The sequence below is a fragment of the Littorina saxatilis genome, linkage group LG1, assembly GCF_037325665.1.
Source record: "Littorina saxatilis isolate snail1 linkage group LG1, US_GU_Lsax_2.0, whole genome shotgun sequence".
NCBI classification, from domain to species: Eukaryota; Metazoa; Mollusca; class Gastropoda; order Littorinimorpha; family Littorinidae; genus Littorina; species Littorina saxatilis.
In genome coordinates, this window is record NC_090245.1 from 5547014 (window position 1) to 5565252 (window position 18239).

The 18239-nt window shown below is 40.8% G+C and overlaps 1 protein-coding gene across 1 annotated transcript; it reads right to left on the bottom strand.

Annotated features, from left to right (window-relative positions):
* Window positions 1–314: 314 nt before the first annotated feature.
* Window positions 315–17335, bottom strand: LOC138946197 (FMRFamide receptor-like). Its single transcript, XM_070317986.1, has 4 exons — window positions 17143–17335; window positions 11474–11850; window positions 3211–3399; window positions 315–701 (listed from the first exon to the last, which is right to left on the bottom strand). The coding sequence occupies exons 1-4, from the start codon at window positions 17333–17335 to the stop codon at window positions 315–317; spliced, it is 1146 nt and encodes a 381-aa protein (XP_070174087.1).
* Between the last annotated feature and the right edge of the window lie 904 nt (window positions 17336–18239).

Here is an 18239-nt window from a genome sequence, read left to right on the forward strand (position 1 = left end):
TACAGGCGCGTTGACAGTCTCCAGCTGAACCTGAGGTATCACAACATGTCCAAGAACAAACAAGACTTTTTTGTGGTTTAAATCATCAATGTTTAGAATTTTCTGACCACAAATATTACCACGTGAAAACAATTATGCGAGATTCTGCTCGTAAGTCAAGTGTCAGCCTTGTTATCCGATAAGGACACAAATAGATCAAAACATTGGGAACCTTGGTTTAAACAGTATGAAATATCACAAAAACTTCACCAAGAGGGAACAAAGGGAAACTTTGTTTCATTATTGGTCTGTTTTTTTCCCCAATGCACTGTAAACTATGCCTCACTATTCCCGTTAGACGAGTGGTTGTTAGTTGTCCGGTTCTCCAGCTTGAACAGAGAGTTGCCGTCCCCAGAGTACCGGAAGTCACCTGACTTTGACGTCACGACACGTGACAGACGCGAGCGCCACGACACGGCCATGTAGAAGAAGGTCCGGCGGAAACGACGGCCGAGAAAACAGTAGAAAAGGAAGTTGGCGGTAGAATTCAAGACCTTGGCGATCTCGCTGATGAGGGTGAAGATGATGAAGAGCTTGTAGTCACACTGAAACTCGTAGCACAGAGAGTCCTCGATGGCGAGGAAGGGGTAGGCGAAGAAGAAGACGAAGGTGACAGCAATGACGGGTAGTGTCAGTCGAGCGCCCAGGTCCTTGGTCGAACCCTGAAAGGGAGTGATACTGTTGTTTAGTTGTTGCTATGTCGAAGAAGTGTTGTGTGTGTTATTTGTTAAAGCCTAGAGGCAGATTTATGGGTCTGTGAGGCTTTACGAGCAACAGAAAAACAAGCAAAGTAACTGTGCAACCAAGCAGCCACAGACAATATTCACGCAGATAGACAGACAGATAGACAGACAAATAGACAGACAGACTGACCGACCGACCAACCGAACGACCGACCGACCGACCGGCAGACAGACAGACAGAAAGATAGACCAAACGACCACGACAACAACAAAAGAACAGGCGAAGTCCAAAACCTTCGACAGAAATGTTTACAAGAAAACCATTTAGATACAGAATACAAAAAGGGCGTAGAAAATAAATCACACGTCCAGGGAAAACACCCATATGATATAGACCAGCCAAACGAAAAAAAGCAAGCGGATGAATACATCACAAGCAGCAAAACAACAACTTAACAAACAGACAACATCTCTTTGGGATAGCTCAAGAATAACATACGAGTTTCAGCAGAAATTGAAACCAACAACAGTGTTCCAGATTTTCAGTTGCCTTTTGCAAGACAAACTCAATAACAGATAGCAATTTTAAACTGGAACTTAAAAACGAAAAATAAAACATACATCGAAAACAAAGAAAATCAGAGAGAGAGAGAGAAAGAGAAAGAGAGAGTGAGAGAGACAGAGAGAGAGAGAGAGAGAGAGAGATAGAGAGAGAGAGAGAGAAAGAGAGAGAGAGAGAAAGAAGAAAGAGAGAGAGAGAGAGAGAGAGAAAGAGAGAGAGAGAGAGAGAGAGAGAGAGAGAGAGAGAGAGAGAGAGAGAGAGAGAGAGAGAGAGAGAGAGAGAGAGAGAGAGAGAGAGAGAGAGAGAGAGAGAGAGAGAGAGAGAGAGAGAGAGACAGAGACAGAGACAGAAGTAGAGGTTGAGAGATGTCGAAAAGCTACTTTAGATCGTTTAAATTTCTCTTCGCGACGGGAAAGGTTAAGAGGGGATAATCAAGAGCAATTTAAGAGGAAAAGGATGACACCAGTTTCTTATCCTCTAAACGTCTGAGCCCTTTTAGGTAGGTCACAAATAAACACAAAAAGGCATTCTTTCCAGGAAAAATAGAAAGAAAAAAATTAAAGAGGTAAGAAAATGCGTAGGAGGTTACCACACACACACACACACACACACATACACACACACATACATATACACACACACACACACACACACACACACACACAGAACAGACAGAGGTGGGTGACAGGGGTTCGGGGTGAGGTAATCTGTGATGGAGAAGAATATTAAGGAATTGTGAAGGGATGCTTGCGACACAAAAAGGAAGACGTTGGAACAAAGTAGGCCTCAAAAAAAGAACAGGACATCGCATGCAATTAGAGCGTACTACTGGTCAGCGCGCTCTCATTCTGCCACTACACGTGGAACAGGAAATGATATTAGCCCCTGACGTCATTACTCCTAGTTAAGTCTGATTGGTAGGCAGGGACAAGGCAGTAAGGTAATTACACTTCACCATGCTTTATTTGAAAAGACAAGCGGGGGCACGGTGCAGGGTCAGTTGAAATATTGGTGACTAAACTATTTCGACACGCCTTCCGATTAGGTCTTCTTGGCCTAACTGAAAATAGCATCACGCCTAGTTGTGGCAAAGACAGCAACAGATTCTAAGTGACATTAGAGTGCAAGGGAACAGTCGGTAAGAAGCAAAAGGCCACCCGCGACGTAGGTGCGATTGTGTTTAAAAAAAAATAAAGCAAAATAAAAAAAAGAAAAAAAAAAGGACCAGACAAGAACTTTTAGGTGTGTTATTGGTGCACTAGGCATTTGAAATCCCATTCCTTTCTTTTGCAGTTCATTCGCAATTACTGAATCAAATCATTAGTATACAATGCTATGATGCAATGAGAAGAGCATGCCACGTAAGATAGTTTTCTATCTTGTGATTTCAAAATTTGATTTCATAAGTTCAAGTTTTTCGTACAGTTTTTTTTTAATCGTACCAATACTAGATCTATCGCTCTCTGGCATTTCGGGTATCAGCGTTTGCATTGGACTATATCTTTCTGGCCACATAGCGATGTGGGTAATTTCATTTCAAATTGCAGTTGCATTGTTTAACTCCCCCCCCCTCCCCCCCAAAAACAAAAAAAGATCTTTTTGCAACATTTGCTTTGGGTTTTGGGGCTAGTCGAGTATTTGATGATGCATACTATACACTTATTCGGTGGCTAATCGTTTTTGCATTGGTACACCCGTCTCACTCAAAGCTACCAACACTAGTATCGGTTCTGGAGACAGTAATTATGGGGCCAATTTCCTCTACTGAATACTCATTAGTGTGGGGAAATACAACACCAACGCGGCTCTCTGAGCCAGGCTTTGAGGTGTGTGTGACAACAACAAGAGGCGTGCATAGTTAACTCTACTTTCTGCCTGAGTTGTGAGAATACAAGTGTGTGCACCTCAGGCACCTACTTTTCGTACCGATCTGCCCGAGGCTTCTCTGAAGGCTCGTTTGCTGCGCACTGTCCGCAGCAGGAGGATGTTGAGCACCACCATGGTAACCCATGGCAAAACGTACATCAGGGCCAGCTGACAGTACTGCTTGTACACCGTGCTGTACGCACGTGACCTCCCGAACTCGCTCAGCGGGGGGCCTCGGCTCCTGTTCACCTGGTGAGAAAGAAAAAAACACATTGAGATGAACGAGGACCAGAGTTAGACAAGAACTAGGATCATAATTAGACAAGAAGAAGGATTAGACTTAGAGAAGAACAACGACCAGAGTTAGACAAGTACAAGGATCAGACAGACCAGAGTCATACAAGAACTAGGATCAGACTTAGACAATAACAAGGGTCAAACTTAGACAAGGACAAAGATCAACCTTAGATAATGACAAGGTTCAGACGTAGACAAGAACAAGTATCAGACTTAGAGAAGAACAAGGGTCAAACTTAGATAAGGACAAGGATTAAACTTAGATAATGACAAGGTTCAGACGTAGACAAGAACAAGGATCAGACTTAGAGACGAACAAGGGTCAAACTTAAATAAGGACAAGGATTATACTTAGATAATGACAAGGATTAAACTTAGATAATGACAAGGTTCAGACGTAGACAAGAACAAGGATCAGACTTAAGACGAACAAGGGTCAAACTTAGATAAGGACAAGGATTAAACTTAGATAATGACAAGGTTCAGACGTAGACAAGAACAAGGATCAGACTTAGAGACGAACAAGGGTCAAACTTAAATAAGGACAAGGATTATACTTAGATAATGACAAGGATTAAACTTAGATAATGACAAGGTTCAGACGTAGACAAGAACAAGGATCAGACTTAAGACGAACAAGGGTCAAACTTAGATAAGGACAAGGATTAAACTTAGATAATGACAAGGTTCAGACGTAGACAAGAACAAGGATCAGACTTAGAGACGAACAAGGGTCAAACTTAAATAAGGACAAGGATTATACTTAGATAATGACAAGGATTAAACTTAGATAATGACAAGGTTCAGACGTAGACAAGAACAAGGATCAGACTTAAGACGAACAAGGGTCAAACTTAGATAAGGACAAGGATTAAACTTAGATAATGACAAGGTTCAGACGTAGACAAGAACAAGGATCAGACTTAGAGACGAACAAGGGTCAAACTTAGATAAGGACAAGGATTAAACTTAGATAATGACAAGGTTGAGACGTAGACAAGAACAAGGATCAGACTTAGAGACGAACAAGGGTCAAACTTAGATAAAGACAAGGATTAAACTTAGATAATGACAAGGTTCAGACGTAGACAAGAACAAGGCTAATTGAGTATTTATTATGTTTTGAAAGACGAGCTGCTTTCCCTTGTTATTGCACATGATTACACGAGCGTATATATGTGGGGCTGCTTCATTATTGGCTTGCTGCCAGTTAATCTCTGAACAAGCTTGAGTATGCACATAACGCTCATGGTAACATATTATACATACGTTATCACATCTGACTGTTGATCGTTCTTCCTTATGCTTGGCGTTTGGAAGAATAGAGTATGTATACGTAGCTATTGCTGCCAAGAAAACTAACAATGTTAAATGAACGATCCAGAGAAGAACAATGATCAGAGTTCAACCAGGGCAAAGATCAGACTGAGAAACGATCATGGAACAGACTTAGACAAGAACTAGAATCTGACATGGACAAGAACGAGAATCTGACTTAGACAAGAACAAAGATTCAACGCAGACAAATACTAGGATCAGACTAAGACAAGAACAACGATCAGACTTACAAAAGAACAAGGACAAGAGTTATACACAAACTAGGATCAGACTTAGATAAGGACAAAGATCAGACTTAGAGAAGAACTAGGATCAGACTTAAACCGATCAAGGATCAGACTAAGATAAGAACAAGGACCAGAGTCCGTTTAGCCCACTGAGGAGAAAATACGACATCAATATTTTGATCTGAGGAGAAAGAATTTCGAGCAAAGCTTATACGCGACTCACGCAGCTCCTTGTCACGCTAAAGGCGATAACTCATTTTCGCATCCTGAAGAGGATATATTGTATATATATATACGACAAAAATATGTAGATTTGAGTATGGAGAATTTTTAGTGGAGCTCATAACGATATCTCACAGGCATCGGCTCATCACTTGACATGTGCCTCTGTTCACCAGACGACAGCAACACAGCGGGATGCGCTCATTAGCTGGGTTTTCAACACGTCCAACCCGGCGCGCCGCCATTTATCGTATTTTTATTTTGTTTACCTGCATGTCAGATGAGCACAGCTTTTCTGCTATCTTGTGGCAGCTGCGATTTCTTTGAAGAACTCAGAAGCGTGTTAATTGCTCTGCACTGTGTGACAAAAAGACCCCGAGAGTATTTTCTTTGAAGGAAGTACTTCAGACTGCACACCCCTTGTGGTGTTAATTAAAATTTTGGAAAGCGCATAGGGTATTCGATCCTCGCTAGTTCCGTTACACAATCTCTGAGCTCCTTGGAGCCTGAACGGCTCCTATAAAGGCAGACAACTTCTCGGGGAAAACAGTTCGGCTAACTCTTTCAGATCTGATGAGGCTTTTACATGATAGAAAACCATCGAAACTTTACGTCTAAGGGCAAGAAATACAATAAGCATGACACGATCGATCCTACATACACATTTTGATTTTTGCGACCACAATCCAGAATCAGTATATAAGCATCTTCATTTTCAGTTTTCACATTAAAAGAGGCGTCTTTTCTCCAGGTGCGACACAAAAGTTCACCATAAACTTGGCAAGCGGCGAAGAGGGACACCTGACTAGCACAAAGGCTAAATGAGCAGTTATCTCCTTTTCTCTGCCCTCTCTCTCCCCCCCCCCCTCACTCTCTCTTTGTGTCCCTCTCTCTCCCTCTCTCTCCCTCTCTCTCTCCCCCTCTCTCTCTTTCTCTCTCTCCCTTCTCTCTCTCTCCCCTCTCTATCTACCCCTCTCTCCCCCTCTCTCTCTCCTCTCTCTTTCTCCATCTCTCTCCCTCTCTCTTTCTACATCTCTCCCCCCCCTCTCTCTCTCTTATTCACTCTCTCTCCCTTTCTCTCGCCCTCCCTCCCTCCCTCTCTCTTTCTCTGTGTGCGACAGTCAGCAGGGCATTAAAGTCACAAAAGGAACACATGTTTCTGTTCAGTTTCATACATATTTACCCAATAAACATTGGTATCTTCCTTAAGAAATCATCCCCCAGCGCAGTTTTCTGGTAAAAGGCCAACAGTCATCATGTCATACGTAAACAAGAAGTCCATAAAGTAATTATGTCAGAAGGCAAAAGGTAACATTTTGTGGGCCATGCTCATCTGCTGGGGCTTCTGCCAAGTCGTATTCCTCAACTTCTTAAGTCTTCCCGAGGGAATTAATGTTCATGGAAGACTTCCTAGACATCTAATCATTGAGAAATAACTTGTCGTTTCTTTCTGTGTTTCTGTTTCTTTTACTTATTTCTGAGACATATCTAATAATATAGGAATAACTTTTCTTTCCTTTCCGTATTTCTTTTTCTTGTTTATCTTTTTTAAACAGTTTTTTTTTATTCAGTTGCATAAATACAAAGCCGTAATTGGAAGTTATAATAAGGGGAGCACAACAAGATAAACTTATAAATGTGCTCATAGAAACAAACGAGTAATGTGACGGACGATATATTCAAATGCATGATATTTAAACAAATGAAAACAAATGAAAACAAAAACAACAACCACGATAACTATAGCAACAGTGGTGCGGAAATCTCACACATACAACACACACACACACATAGAGACACAGAGGACAATCAGATACAGGGAGAGGGTAGACAGAGAGAGAGAGAGAGAGAGAGAGAGAGAGAGAGAGAGAGAGAGAGAGAGAGAGAGAGAGAGAGAGAGAGAGAGAGAGAGAGAGAGAGAGAGAGAGAGAGAGAGAGAGAGAGAGAGAGAGAGAGAGATTGCATCCACTATAAATCAATTCAATGCTCTAATAACAAAATGACTAATTATATGGTATTAAAAAAACCGTTTGCTGTCTAATATAAATTTCTGAATCTGATGAAACAGCGCTGTGTTTTCAGCCAAGGACTTGTCCCTATTACCGTACGCAGCACACAAAACAGTAATATCATTCTTATCTGATAAAGTATCAATAGTGGTTGCTCTAACATTCGTGTACAATGAACAGTCAAATAAAAAGTGTTCACAATTTTCAACATGAAAACCACACCTGCAGAAAACATCATTTGTCAAATGTCTTTTAAACATATTTGCATTTAAATCACTAATCTCTAATCTTAATTTACAGTGAATGATTTCTGCTTTTCGAACTTTAGAGTAGACATACGGGGTAATTAGAGGGTCATCTCTGGACAAAAATCTTTTAAAACAACCAATTGAATTCGTTTGTTTTATATGATCAGGTAATTCATTCCATAAATATGTTGCAGAAGGAAAAAAGGAATGCTTATATAATTCAGTTCTACATCGAAACATTTGCCTATCATATGGTTTGCGTCGGTGGTACGAATTTACTGCTGAAATGAGAGATGGTAAGTAATCAAGTAAATACACTGGCGCTAGACCATTAACTAATTTAAAATAAACGATCAATGTATGTCTTCTGCGCCGTTCTTGCAGTGTTGTAAAACCTGACTCATTGTAAAGTTTTTGATGGCTTGTGCCACGAACAGCTCCAATAATAGTTCTAATAGCATCTAGGTGCATTTTTTTCAAGTTCAACTGCCAACATTGCATTGTAATTGTAATTGTCCCATATTACATCTGCATAGTCAAAATGAGGAAGAATAAAAGCCTTATACATAATTTCTAGTGCCTTGCGACTGAGTCGGTATTTATAGGAGCGAAAACATGCAACTAAAATACGAGCTTTAACAACTATAGAGTGTACATGATGATTCCATTTACAGTCATTTTGCAGATACACGCCCAAATGTTTATGAACAGTAGTTTCAATTAATATCTCTTCGCCAAATTTTAGCGGCAATGTGTCCGGTTGTCTTCTAGTAGAGACAGTCAATAATTCAGTTTTGGACTGATTAAAATTAACTTTCCAATTGTTTGCCCATTGCATTATCTGTTGTACATCAGAATTCAAAATTTCAGTGCGTTCAAGTGTATTATTGAGGGACACGTACATACTCGTGTCGTCGGCAAATAATGTAATTATTGATTTAAGATCAACAACAATGTCATTAATATAAACAAGAAACAGAAGTGGCCCCAAGACTGACCCTTGAGGGACACCAGAATGAACACAGCGGTAATTTGACATGCAACCTTTTATAACAACAGCTTGAGTTCTCTCAGACAAATAATCTTTAATCCATTCTAATAACATATCTCTTATACCTATTGCGTATAATTTATAAATCAGACCACGATGCCATACTCTATCGAACGCTTTGGAAATATCAAAAAATATTGCTTGTGATGTACATTGCTTGTCCAAAGATTGACACAAATCGTCATATATACCAAGAAGTTGAGTCACCTGGAATAAAGCCTGACTGAGATACTGTCAATAAATCATGATCTGTCAAATGCGTAAACATATGAGTTTTAATACATTTTTCCATTACTTTACCGATACAGCTTAATAGGGATATTGGGCGATAATTTGTGCATAATTACTTCTCGCCTTTCTTGTAAACTGGGGTAACATGTGCCACTTTCCAAGCCTTTGGAAATCTACCTTCGGCTAATGATCTACAAAACAGTTTTGAAAGTGGATCAGAGACAACGTCTACGGCTGCTTTAAGAATCTTGTTATGAACAAGATCGGGACCAATTGCCTTGTTTTGGTCAAGGGATTTAATAATTCCAGAAACCATGTCAGTAGTAATGATAAGTGGAGGAGCGGATCCTGGGTGCTCTGACAGGGTTGGAAAATGATCATCTTCATCATCAACACAGGATTGGCTAACAAAAAATGTATTAAATATTTCTGCTTTCTCCTCATGAGAATAACAAATTATTCCGTTATTGTCAATTGGTGGAATTTCTGACTGTGATAGGCCTTTCTTGGTCATGAAATTATTTACTAACTTCCACCAATCTTTGTTACCAAAATGTATTTGCGAAATTATTCTATCGTCCAATTCAATATTATATTCTTCTTTTCTTTTACGAATTTTTTCTACTAAAATGTTTCGAATGCGTCTAAATAACGCCCAACACCACATAGAGAATAACGCCCAACACCACATAGAGAATAACGCCCAACACCACATAGAGAATAACGCCCAACACCACATAGAGAATAACGCCCAACACCACATATAATCTAAACGTTTACCCAAACTGTGTATTATTTGTTTTTTCCTTATCAACTTTTTAATCGGTTATCCATGGGGCACCTCGTTCATTTATCACAACTGTTTTTACAGGCATACAGTGCTTGGCAGCAGTCCTTAGTATATCCGTAAATGATTCGACTGCTGCATCCAGTGGTTCTAAGTTAACAACCTCAGACCAATCTAGATTTTGCAAATCATCTACAAATTTCCCAATATTGAGTTTTGAATAATTATAAATGATGCGCTTGAATGAACGTTTTAAATTAACTGTTTTCTTTATTTTAACATACGGACAAGAATGGTCACTGCAAACTGGAGGGAAAATATCAACTGCATCTATCATGTCTGGACATGGGGTTAATATCAAGTCAATAAGAGTGGATGAATGTTCTGTAATACGGGTTGGTTCTGTCACGATTTGAAACAAACTATTAACATTTAATAATCGTTGAAGGTGAGGCGGAGGGTTGTTCATACAATCAGCATTAAAATCGCCAAGTATTATCAATTTCTGTGGTGTCCTTGATGCTGACTGAATTGATTCATCAATCAAGTCCCAATAATTTACATCAGCATCTGGTGGTCTATAAAAAGTACCAACAAGAAGGGTCTCCTGGTCGATTTTGGTTTCCACCCATACCGCCTCTAGAGAAGGTATGCTCAAATCGTATCTGGGTTTGCATATCAAATCACTCTTCACATACACCGCCACACCCCCATGAGCATCACCAGGCCTATCGCATCTTACTGGTGGATGAAAACCATTCAGATTAATATTTTCATTATCAACATCTGTGGACAACCACGTTTCTGATACAGTAATAATATCGAAACGTCCTAATTCGGCCTGCAAATGAGATATTTTGTTCTTAAGGCTTCGCACATTAATATGAACAATAGATATGTTTTGTTCTTTTACTTATTTCTGAAACATCTAATAATATAGGAATAACTTTTCTTTCCTTTCCGTATTTCTTTTTCTTTTACTTCTTTCTCAGACATACAGGTATTAAAAAACAACTTTTCTTTCCTTTCCGTATTTCTTTTTCTTTTATTTTTTTTTCCTGACGCATCACTCCACACCCGAAACGTGCAAACGAAAGCTAGAATAGCAATTACCGACGTACAGAACCTTAGCTTGCTGCCAATTTTTTCGATACAATGTCAGTAATATTTGTTGGTAAAGTTGTCTGTCTTTGTTTCTTTTTGTTTAGTTGAACTGGGCACAGATCAACAGTTGAAATCAAGCCCCACCCCCTCCTTATCACTTTCAAGAAGAGATTTTGGATGACTTTCAAAAAGAGATTTTGGATGACTTTCAAAAAGAGATTTTGGATGACTTTCAAAAAGCCATTTCAGATATGAAAAAATGCAAAGGGAAATGAACTCTAGAAGAGAACATTCAAAACTTCTGAAGCGAAGTCGTAAATCCCTGTGATACATCTAAATAATGTTAACACCTTAGACATTAAAACAAATTGAAGGTTTTCTTCTGAGGCGTTGACACTAATCGGAACAAGAGAGAGGGAGGGAGAGATACAGAGAGAGAGAGAGAGAGAGAGAGAGAGAGAGAGAGAGAGAGAGGGAGAGAGAGAGAGAGAGGAGGGAGGGAGGGAGGGAAGGAGGGAGGGAGGGAGGGAGAGAGAATGTGTGTATGTGTGTGTCGATGTGCGTGCGTGCGTGGGTGCGTGTTTGTGTGTGTGTGTGTGCGTGCGTGCATGCATGCGCGCGTGCCAGCGTGCGTGCCAGCGGGCATGCGTGTGTGTGTATGTGTGTGTGTGCGTGCGAACGCGCGCGTATGTGCTCGCGCGTATGTGCCTGTTTGTGTCTGTCTGTGTCAATGCGTGCGTGCAGTGTTCCCATTCCCATCAGTGCATGCACATATCATTTCCAGCATGAGGCGCCTTGCCCTTCCTTACCTCTGTCGTGTAAACATAGGCGAACCAGTGCGGCAGGTTGTAAATCACAGAGCCGATGAAGACAAAGAGAGATATCCACCGTGCTGCGCGCAAGGAGAATATAATCCGGGACCTCAGCGGTGACGTCACGGCCACAAACCGTTCGATCGTCACCATCAGTGTCATATAGATAGTGCCCGTGGTGGCAGTCCATGTAATGGGGGCAAAGGCGATAGTCTGAAATATTTTGACCCCGGGGGTCAAGGGTGAGTTGTCGAAGACCTTGTAGATGTGAAGGGTGAGGATGACGTCATCGTACAGCGCGAGAATGACGAGGAGATAGGCGGTGGAGCACCACATGCGTCGATGACACAGCACAAAGATGGCCAGCGTGTTGCCTGCAAACAACAACAACAACTCAGAACGATCACAATTCTTCTAGGAATTTAGCAATACAGATGGGTGTGGTTGTGTGGTGGTTTTTTTTTATTACTACAAATGCAGCATTCCGTTACCGGAACACAATTTCGCATTTTCAGCAAGCCAGGGGAGGTGCTTTGTTTTGGCAAAAGCAGTGATTTGTTCACTTGAGTATTCATCACGTCAATAATTTTCAAATAAAACATATGGAAAACAAAAAGACCAACAAGTCGCGTAAGGCGAAAATACAACATTTGTGACCCTCCACCACGGAATGAGTCGCATGTCACCTTTGCATGATTTTCATATTTTTACATTTTCTTAAAGAGTTTTGTATGCTCTATCCAGTGGTGAAAACCGTTTTAGAAAAGAGCGAAAACTGTTTGAGTTATAAGCCTGTGACTAAGGTAACCCTCACACTGTTACCAGACACTCCCCGGACTTATATTAAGCCTCGCGCAGAACCGCGCGAGATGACATGCGACTCATTTCGTGGTGGAGGGTCACATTTAGTCAAGTAGCTGTCGAACTCACAGAATGAAACTGAACGCAATGCCATTTTTCAGCAAGACCGTATACTCGTAGCATCGTCAGTCCACCGCTCATGACAAAGGCAGTGAAATTGACAAGAAGAGCGGGGTAGTAGTTGCGCTAAGAAGGATAGCACGCTTTTCTGTACCTCTCTTTGTTTTAACTTTCTGAGCGTGTTTTTAATCCAAACATATCATATCTATATGTTTTTGGAATCAGGAACCGACAAGGAATAAGATGAAAGTGTTTTTAAATTGATTTCGACAATTTAATTTTGATAATAATTTTTATATATTTAATTTTCAGAGCTTGTTTTTAATCCAAATATAACATATTTATATGTTTTTGGAATCAGCAAATGATGGAGAATAAGATGAATGTAAATTTGGATCGTTTTATAAATTTTTTTTTTTTTTTTACAATTTTCCGATTTTTAATGACCAAAGTCATTAAATAATTTTTAAGCTACCAAGCTGAAATGCAATACCGAAGTCCGGGCTTCGTCGAAGATTACTTGACCAACATTTCAACCAATTTGGTTGAAAAATGAGGGCGTGACAGTGCCGCCTCAACTTTAACGAAAAGCCGGATATGACGTCATCAAAGACATTTATCAAAAAAATGAAAAAAACGTTCGGGGATTTCATACCCAGGAACTCTCATGTCAAATTTCATAAAGATCGGTCCAGTAGTTTAGTCTGAATCGCTCTACACACACACACAGACAGACACACACACACACACACACACACACACACACACACACACACACGCACACACACGCACGCACATACACCACGACCCTCGTCTCGATTCCCCCCTCTACGTTAAAACATTTAGTCAAAACTTGACTGAATGTAAAAAGCACTGTACTCACGATAAAATGACGAACACGGAACAAATAACGGCGACGTTACAACCTCTTGGGTCTTGAAAACAAGCAACAACAAGTCGCGTAAGGCGAAAATACAATATTTAGTCAAGTAGCTGTCGAACTCACAGAATGAAACTGAACGCAATGCCATTTTTCAGCAAGACCGTATACTCGTAGCATCGTCAGTCCACCGCTCATGGCAAAGGCAGTGAATTTGACAAGAAGAGCGGGGTAGTAGTTGCGCTAAGAAGGATAGCACGCTTTTCTGTACCTCTCTTTGTTTTAACTTTCTGAGCGTGTTTTTAATCCAAACATATCATATCTATATGTTTTTGGAATCAGGAACCGACAAGGAATAAGATGAAAGTGTTTTTAAATTGATTTCGACATATTAATTTTGATAATAATTTTTATATATTTAATTTTCAGAGCTTGTTTTTAATCCAAATATAACATATTTATATGTTTTTGGAATCAGAAAATGATGGAGAATAAGATGAACGTAAATTTGGATCGTTTTATAAATTTTTATTTTTTTTTACAATTTTCCGATTTTTAATGACCAAAGTCATTAATTAATTTTTAAGCCACCAAGCTGAAATGCAATACCGAAGTCCGGGCTTCGTCGAAAATTACTTGACCAAAATTTCAACCAATTTGGTTGAAAAATGAGGGCGTGACAGTGCCGCCTCAACTTTCACGAAAAGCCGGATATGACGTCATCAAAGACATTTATCAAAAAAATGAAAAAAACGTTCGGGGATTTCATACCCAGGAACTCTCATGTCAAATTTCATAAAGATCGGTCCAGTAGTTTAGTCTGAATCGCTCTACACACACACACACACACACACACACACAGACACACACACACACACACACACGCACGCACATACACCACGACCCTCGTTTCGATTCCCCCTCGATGTTAAAATATTTAGTCAAAACTTGACTAAATATAAAAAGACAACAAGTCGCGTAAGGCAAAAATACAATATTTAGTCAAGTAGCTGTCGAACTCACAGAATGAAACTGAACGCAATGCCATTTTTCAGCAAGACCGTATACCCGTAGCATCGTCAGTCCACCGCTCATGGCAAAGGCAGTGATATTGACAAGAAGAGCGGGGTAGCAGTTGCGCTAAGAAGGATAGCACGCTTTTCTGTACCTCTCTTTGTTTTAACTTTCTGAGCGTGTTTTTAATCCAAACATATCATATCTATATGTTTTTGGAATCAGGAACCGACAAGGAATAAGATGAAAGTGTTTTTAAATTGATTTCGACAATTTAATTTTGATAATAATTTTTATATATTTAATTTTCAGAGCTTGTTTTTAATCCGAATATAACATATTTATATGTTTTTGGAATCAGCAAATGATGAAGAATAAGATAAACGTAAATGTGGATCGTTTTATAAATTTTTATTTTTTTTTTACAATTTTCAGATTTTTAATGACCAAAGTCATTAATTAATTTTTAAGCCACCAAGCTGAAATGCAATACCGAAGTCCGGGCTTTGTCGAAGATTACTTGACCAAAATTTCAACCAATTTGGTTGAAAAATGAGGGCGTGACAGTGCCGCCTCAACTTTCACGAAAAGCCGGATATGACGTCATCAAAGACATTTATCAAAAAAATGAAAAAAACGTTCGGGGATTTCATACCCAGGAACTCTCATGTCAAATTTCATAAAGATCGGTCCAGTAGTTTAGTCTGAATCGCTCTACACACACACACAGACACACACACACACACACACGCACATACACCACGACCCTCGTCTCGATTCCCCCCTCTACGTTAAAACATTTAGTCAAAACTTGACTAAATGTAAAAAGACAAACAAAGACAAACAAAGACAAACAAAGAAACAAACAATCAGGGTTTGATTGGTGTTAAGTCCCCCCCCCCTCCCCGCCCCCTCCGATTTCAAACAGATGTTCTGTTCATGACGTCTTTAAATTAACCTCACGATCAAGACTCCCCCTCTTTCATGACCTGATTTGTTTTCACGATTGTAACTGTCTCTACGGGTCCCCGAAGCACAGCATCTGTTGACGCTTCCAATGACAGACACAAACTTTGAAGCGGATCTGTTTCGAGAGCGGATGCTACACAGACGGTCAGTGCGTGTTTATCATACGCAGTAACTGTTGTCATTTGTAAACAGGACCCATCATTATTACACGTGTGGCGGTGAAGCCTTTGAATCGTGCCCGTGTGACAGAGTGCCCGTGTGACAGAGTGCCCGTGTGACAGAGTGCCCGTGTGACAGAGTGCCCGTGTGACAGAGTGCCCGTGTGACAGAGTGCCCGTGTGACAGAGTGCCCGTGTGACAGAGTGCCCGTGTGACAGAGTGCGGACGGGTCAACAGTGTGTCTGCAAAATAACACCGTCATGATTCGTGTCCAGAGCCAGACAGTTGCAGAAAATGTAGGTGAAGGACTTCATTCGTCTGCAGCCCAGAAAGAGGACAACGCGTCACAGAAAGAACGACCAAGATGTTGATGACACAGTCCAAGCAGTAGAGCGGAACCCCCTTTTCAGACTCACACGTACCCAACCGCCACCTCACCTAAACCTGAATTCTCCTCCTTTTGGGACCTTACTTGTTCACAGTACGGTGTCTCTTTACAACATCTGCAATTATTACATACATTCTGAAAATGAATCTTCCTTTTTTTTTTTAAATGTGTTTTTCTACGGTGCTCTTTTTGGGTCGTCAATAGGGGGTGGGGGGGGTAGGGTCCACTGTAGCTATTTCTATGTGTCTGGCACGAACCCGCTGACTTGTTCGCCAAGCACCGTGCAACCTGTTGATGACCTAAGAAATATGAGCTGTTGCTGCGAGCTACAGTCAGTTCACGTTAACTGGTGAAATGACTCGTTTCCTTCTGCGGCAAAAGGTTTCGTTTCCTCCAACCTGGTAATTAAGGTCTTTTGTCTGCCCTTAATGATTGTCTTAGTTACCTAACAAAGGGCGGTATTAGCCGCAAGGTCCGAGACTCGTGAACCCCACCTACGCCTATGGACACTTACAAAGCAAGGAAGCAAGGAAGCAAGCAACAGCAATAAGAACAACCAACCAAAACGCAAACACGCGCTAAAACACACACACACACACACACACACGCACACACACACACACACACACACACACACACACACACACACACACACACACACACACACACACACACACACACACATATATATATTTAGAGGCTATACAGCTCAAGGCGGTGAACAGTAGAATGAACGTACACCATTACAAATATCTGATAGTTTTCTGTTCGCATTAGAATGCAAATACGATAAATGGCCATGACCGTCAATGCCATAAACCCATCTTGGAACTTATCTCATCTGTTGTTCGACTCAGGCCATAGATGAACGGTACAAGTTACACATTAATTTTCTTGACATTATGAATTATAATAAAAGGCACGAGAGACCGTGGCCTGTCTTTAGGTATGACATTTTGACTTCAATTGAAACATGACATAAACATATACTTCGGTCAGTATGTCGAATCTCGCTGTCTAACTCTGTGTGTGTCTCTGACACATAGACACAGAGACACACACAGACACAGACAGACAGACAGACACACACACACACAAACCAACACACACACACACACACTCACACACACACATACACATACACACACACACATACACACACATACACACACACACAAACCAACACACACACACAAATACACACACACACACACACACACAAACACACACATACACACACAGTATTAAAACAAAATCCAGCGTGCTTTGTACCCAAATAAAACAGACACTAACACAGAAAGAACACAAATAAAAAACAAAAAAAACTCCACCTACCAATGAGCCCAAAGACTGCAATCCCCGCCGTGGCCAGACGGAAGTCTTTGGTCGTGTGCACTATCCAGGGGAGAGCACCTCTGCTGCTCGGAGTTGTGACGTTAACATCCGAACTGTTGAGAAACACGTCACTGGCGTCCTGACCGTCTGACGTTATGTTCCCCATGAAGTCATAGAGCAAATTCTGCCCCATTGTTGATGTTGATGATGCCACGAAGAATATATAATGAACCTTGGGATTTTGTTTTTCAACACAAAATGTAAACCACACTTGTAGATCGCAGAAAGAGTGTTGTTATGTCAGAGCCCGCATGTTGTCTGCGGCGTTGCTGCTGGGGCGGGTTAAACAGAAAAAAACCGAGACGTCATACTAGCGTCTAGGTCACATGAAAGCTATGGCGTCATAATGAACAACTCTCAATTATTGTGAGAGAGAACTGAAGTTGACTGCTCCTTATTCGGTTTAAGATGACGCCGTGTAAAGACTCACGCGATTCAATCAGCAGGCAAGTATCTAGACAACAACAAGAACTTCGAAGCTAAACAATGTTCTAAGTAGGTGGGAATCACAGACTGACGTCAGCAGGGGAAGCGATGACGTCAGCTCATGTAAACGGAATGACACGTCACTAATCGTTTGTCGCCCTTCCTGTCAGAACGGCTTCCTCTAGTGACAGTAATCACCTCGCAAATAGACACACCACAGAGTCCGTATCGAATAAAGCCAAGGGTCTACTCCAGGAATAAGATTGGCGTTTAAAAGTTTCGATCGAGAACGACGTCAAATCTCTCTTCATTCGTTGGTCGATTTTCATACGATGGGCGACAAAGTTTACTGAGTATTTCACACTTTACGTTGTGTGTGTCTGTACAAGACTGCAGGGAATGCTTCACACAACACTCCTTGTGAAGGATGAAGGTGTTGGAAAATGCTGATTTTGACAGCAAATGGTACTTCAAACAAACACTTCACATATAAAACACTTTTCTTAGACCTCTGCGTTCTCTGTCTTACACCAGAAACTCTTTTCTTCTTTTTGTTTCTCTCCAAGAACTCGATGTGTCGGGCACCAGGGATTGTTTCGGACGGGGAGGTG

Excerpts from the sequence above, each read along its gene's own strand:
- LOC138946197 (XM_070317986.1), bottom strand. The coding sequence starts at position 17,335 with ATGGGGCAGAATTTGCTCTATGACTTCATGGGGAACATAACGTCAGAC. Across the intron at positions 3,400-11,473 it reads CCTATGTTTACACGACAGAG|GTGAACAGGAGCCGAGGCCC; the intron begins GTAAGGAAGGGC and ends CTTTCTCACCAG. Across the intron at positions 702-3,210 it reads GAGAAGCCTCGGGCAGATCG|GGTTCGACCAAGGACCTGGG; the intron begins GTACGAAAAGTA and ends ACTCCCTTTCAG.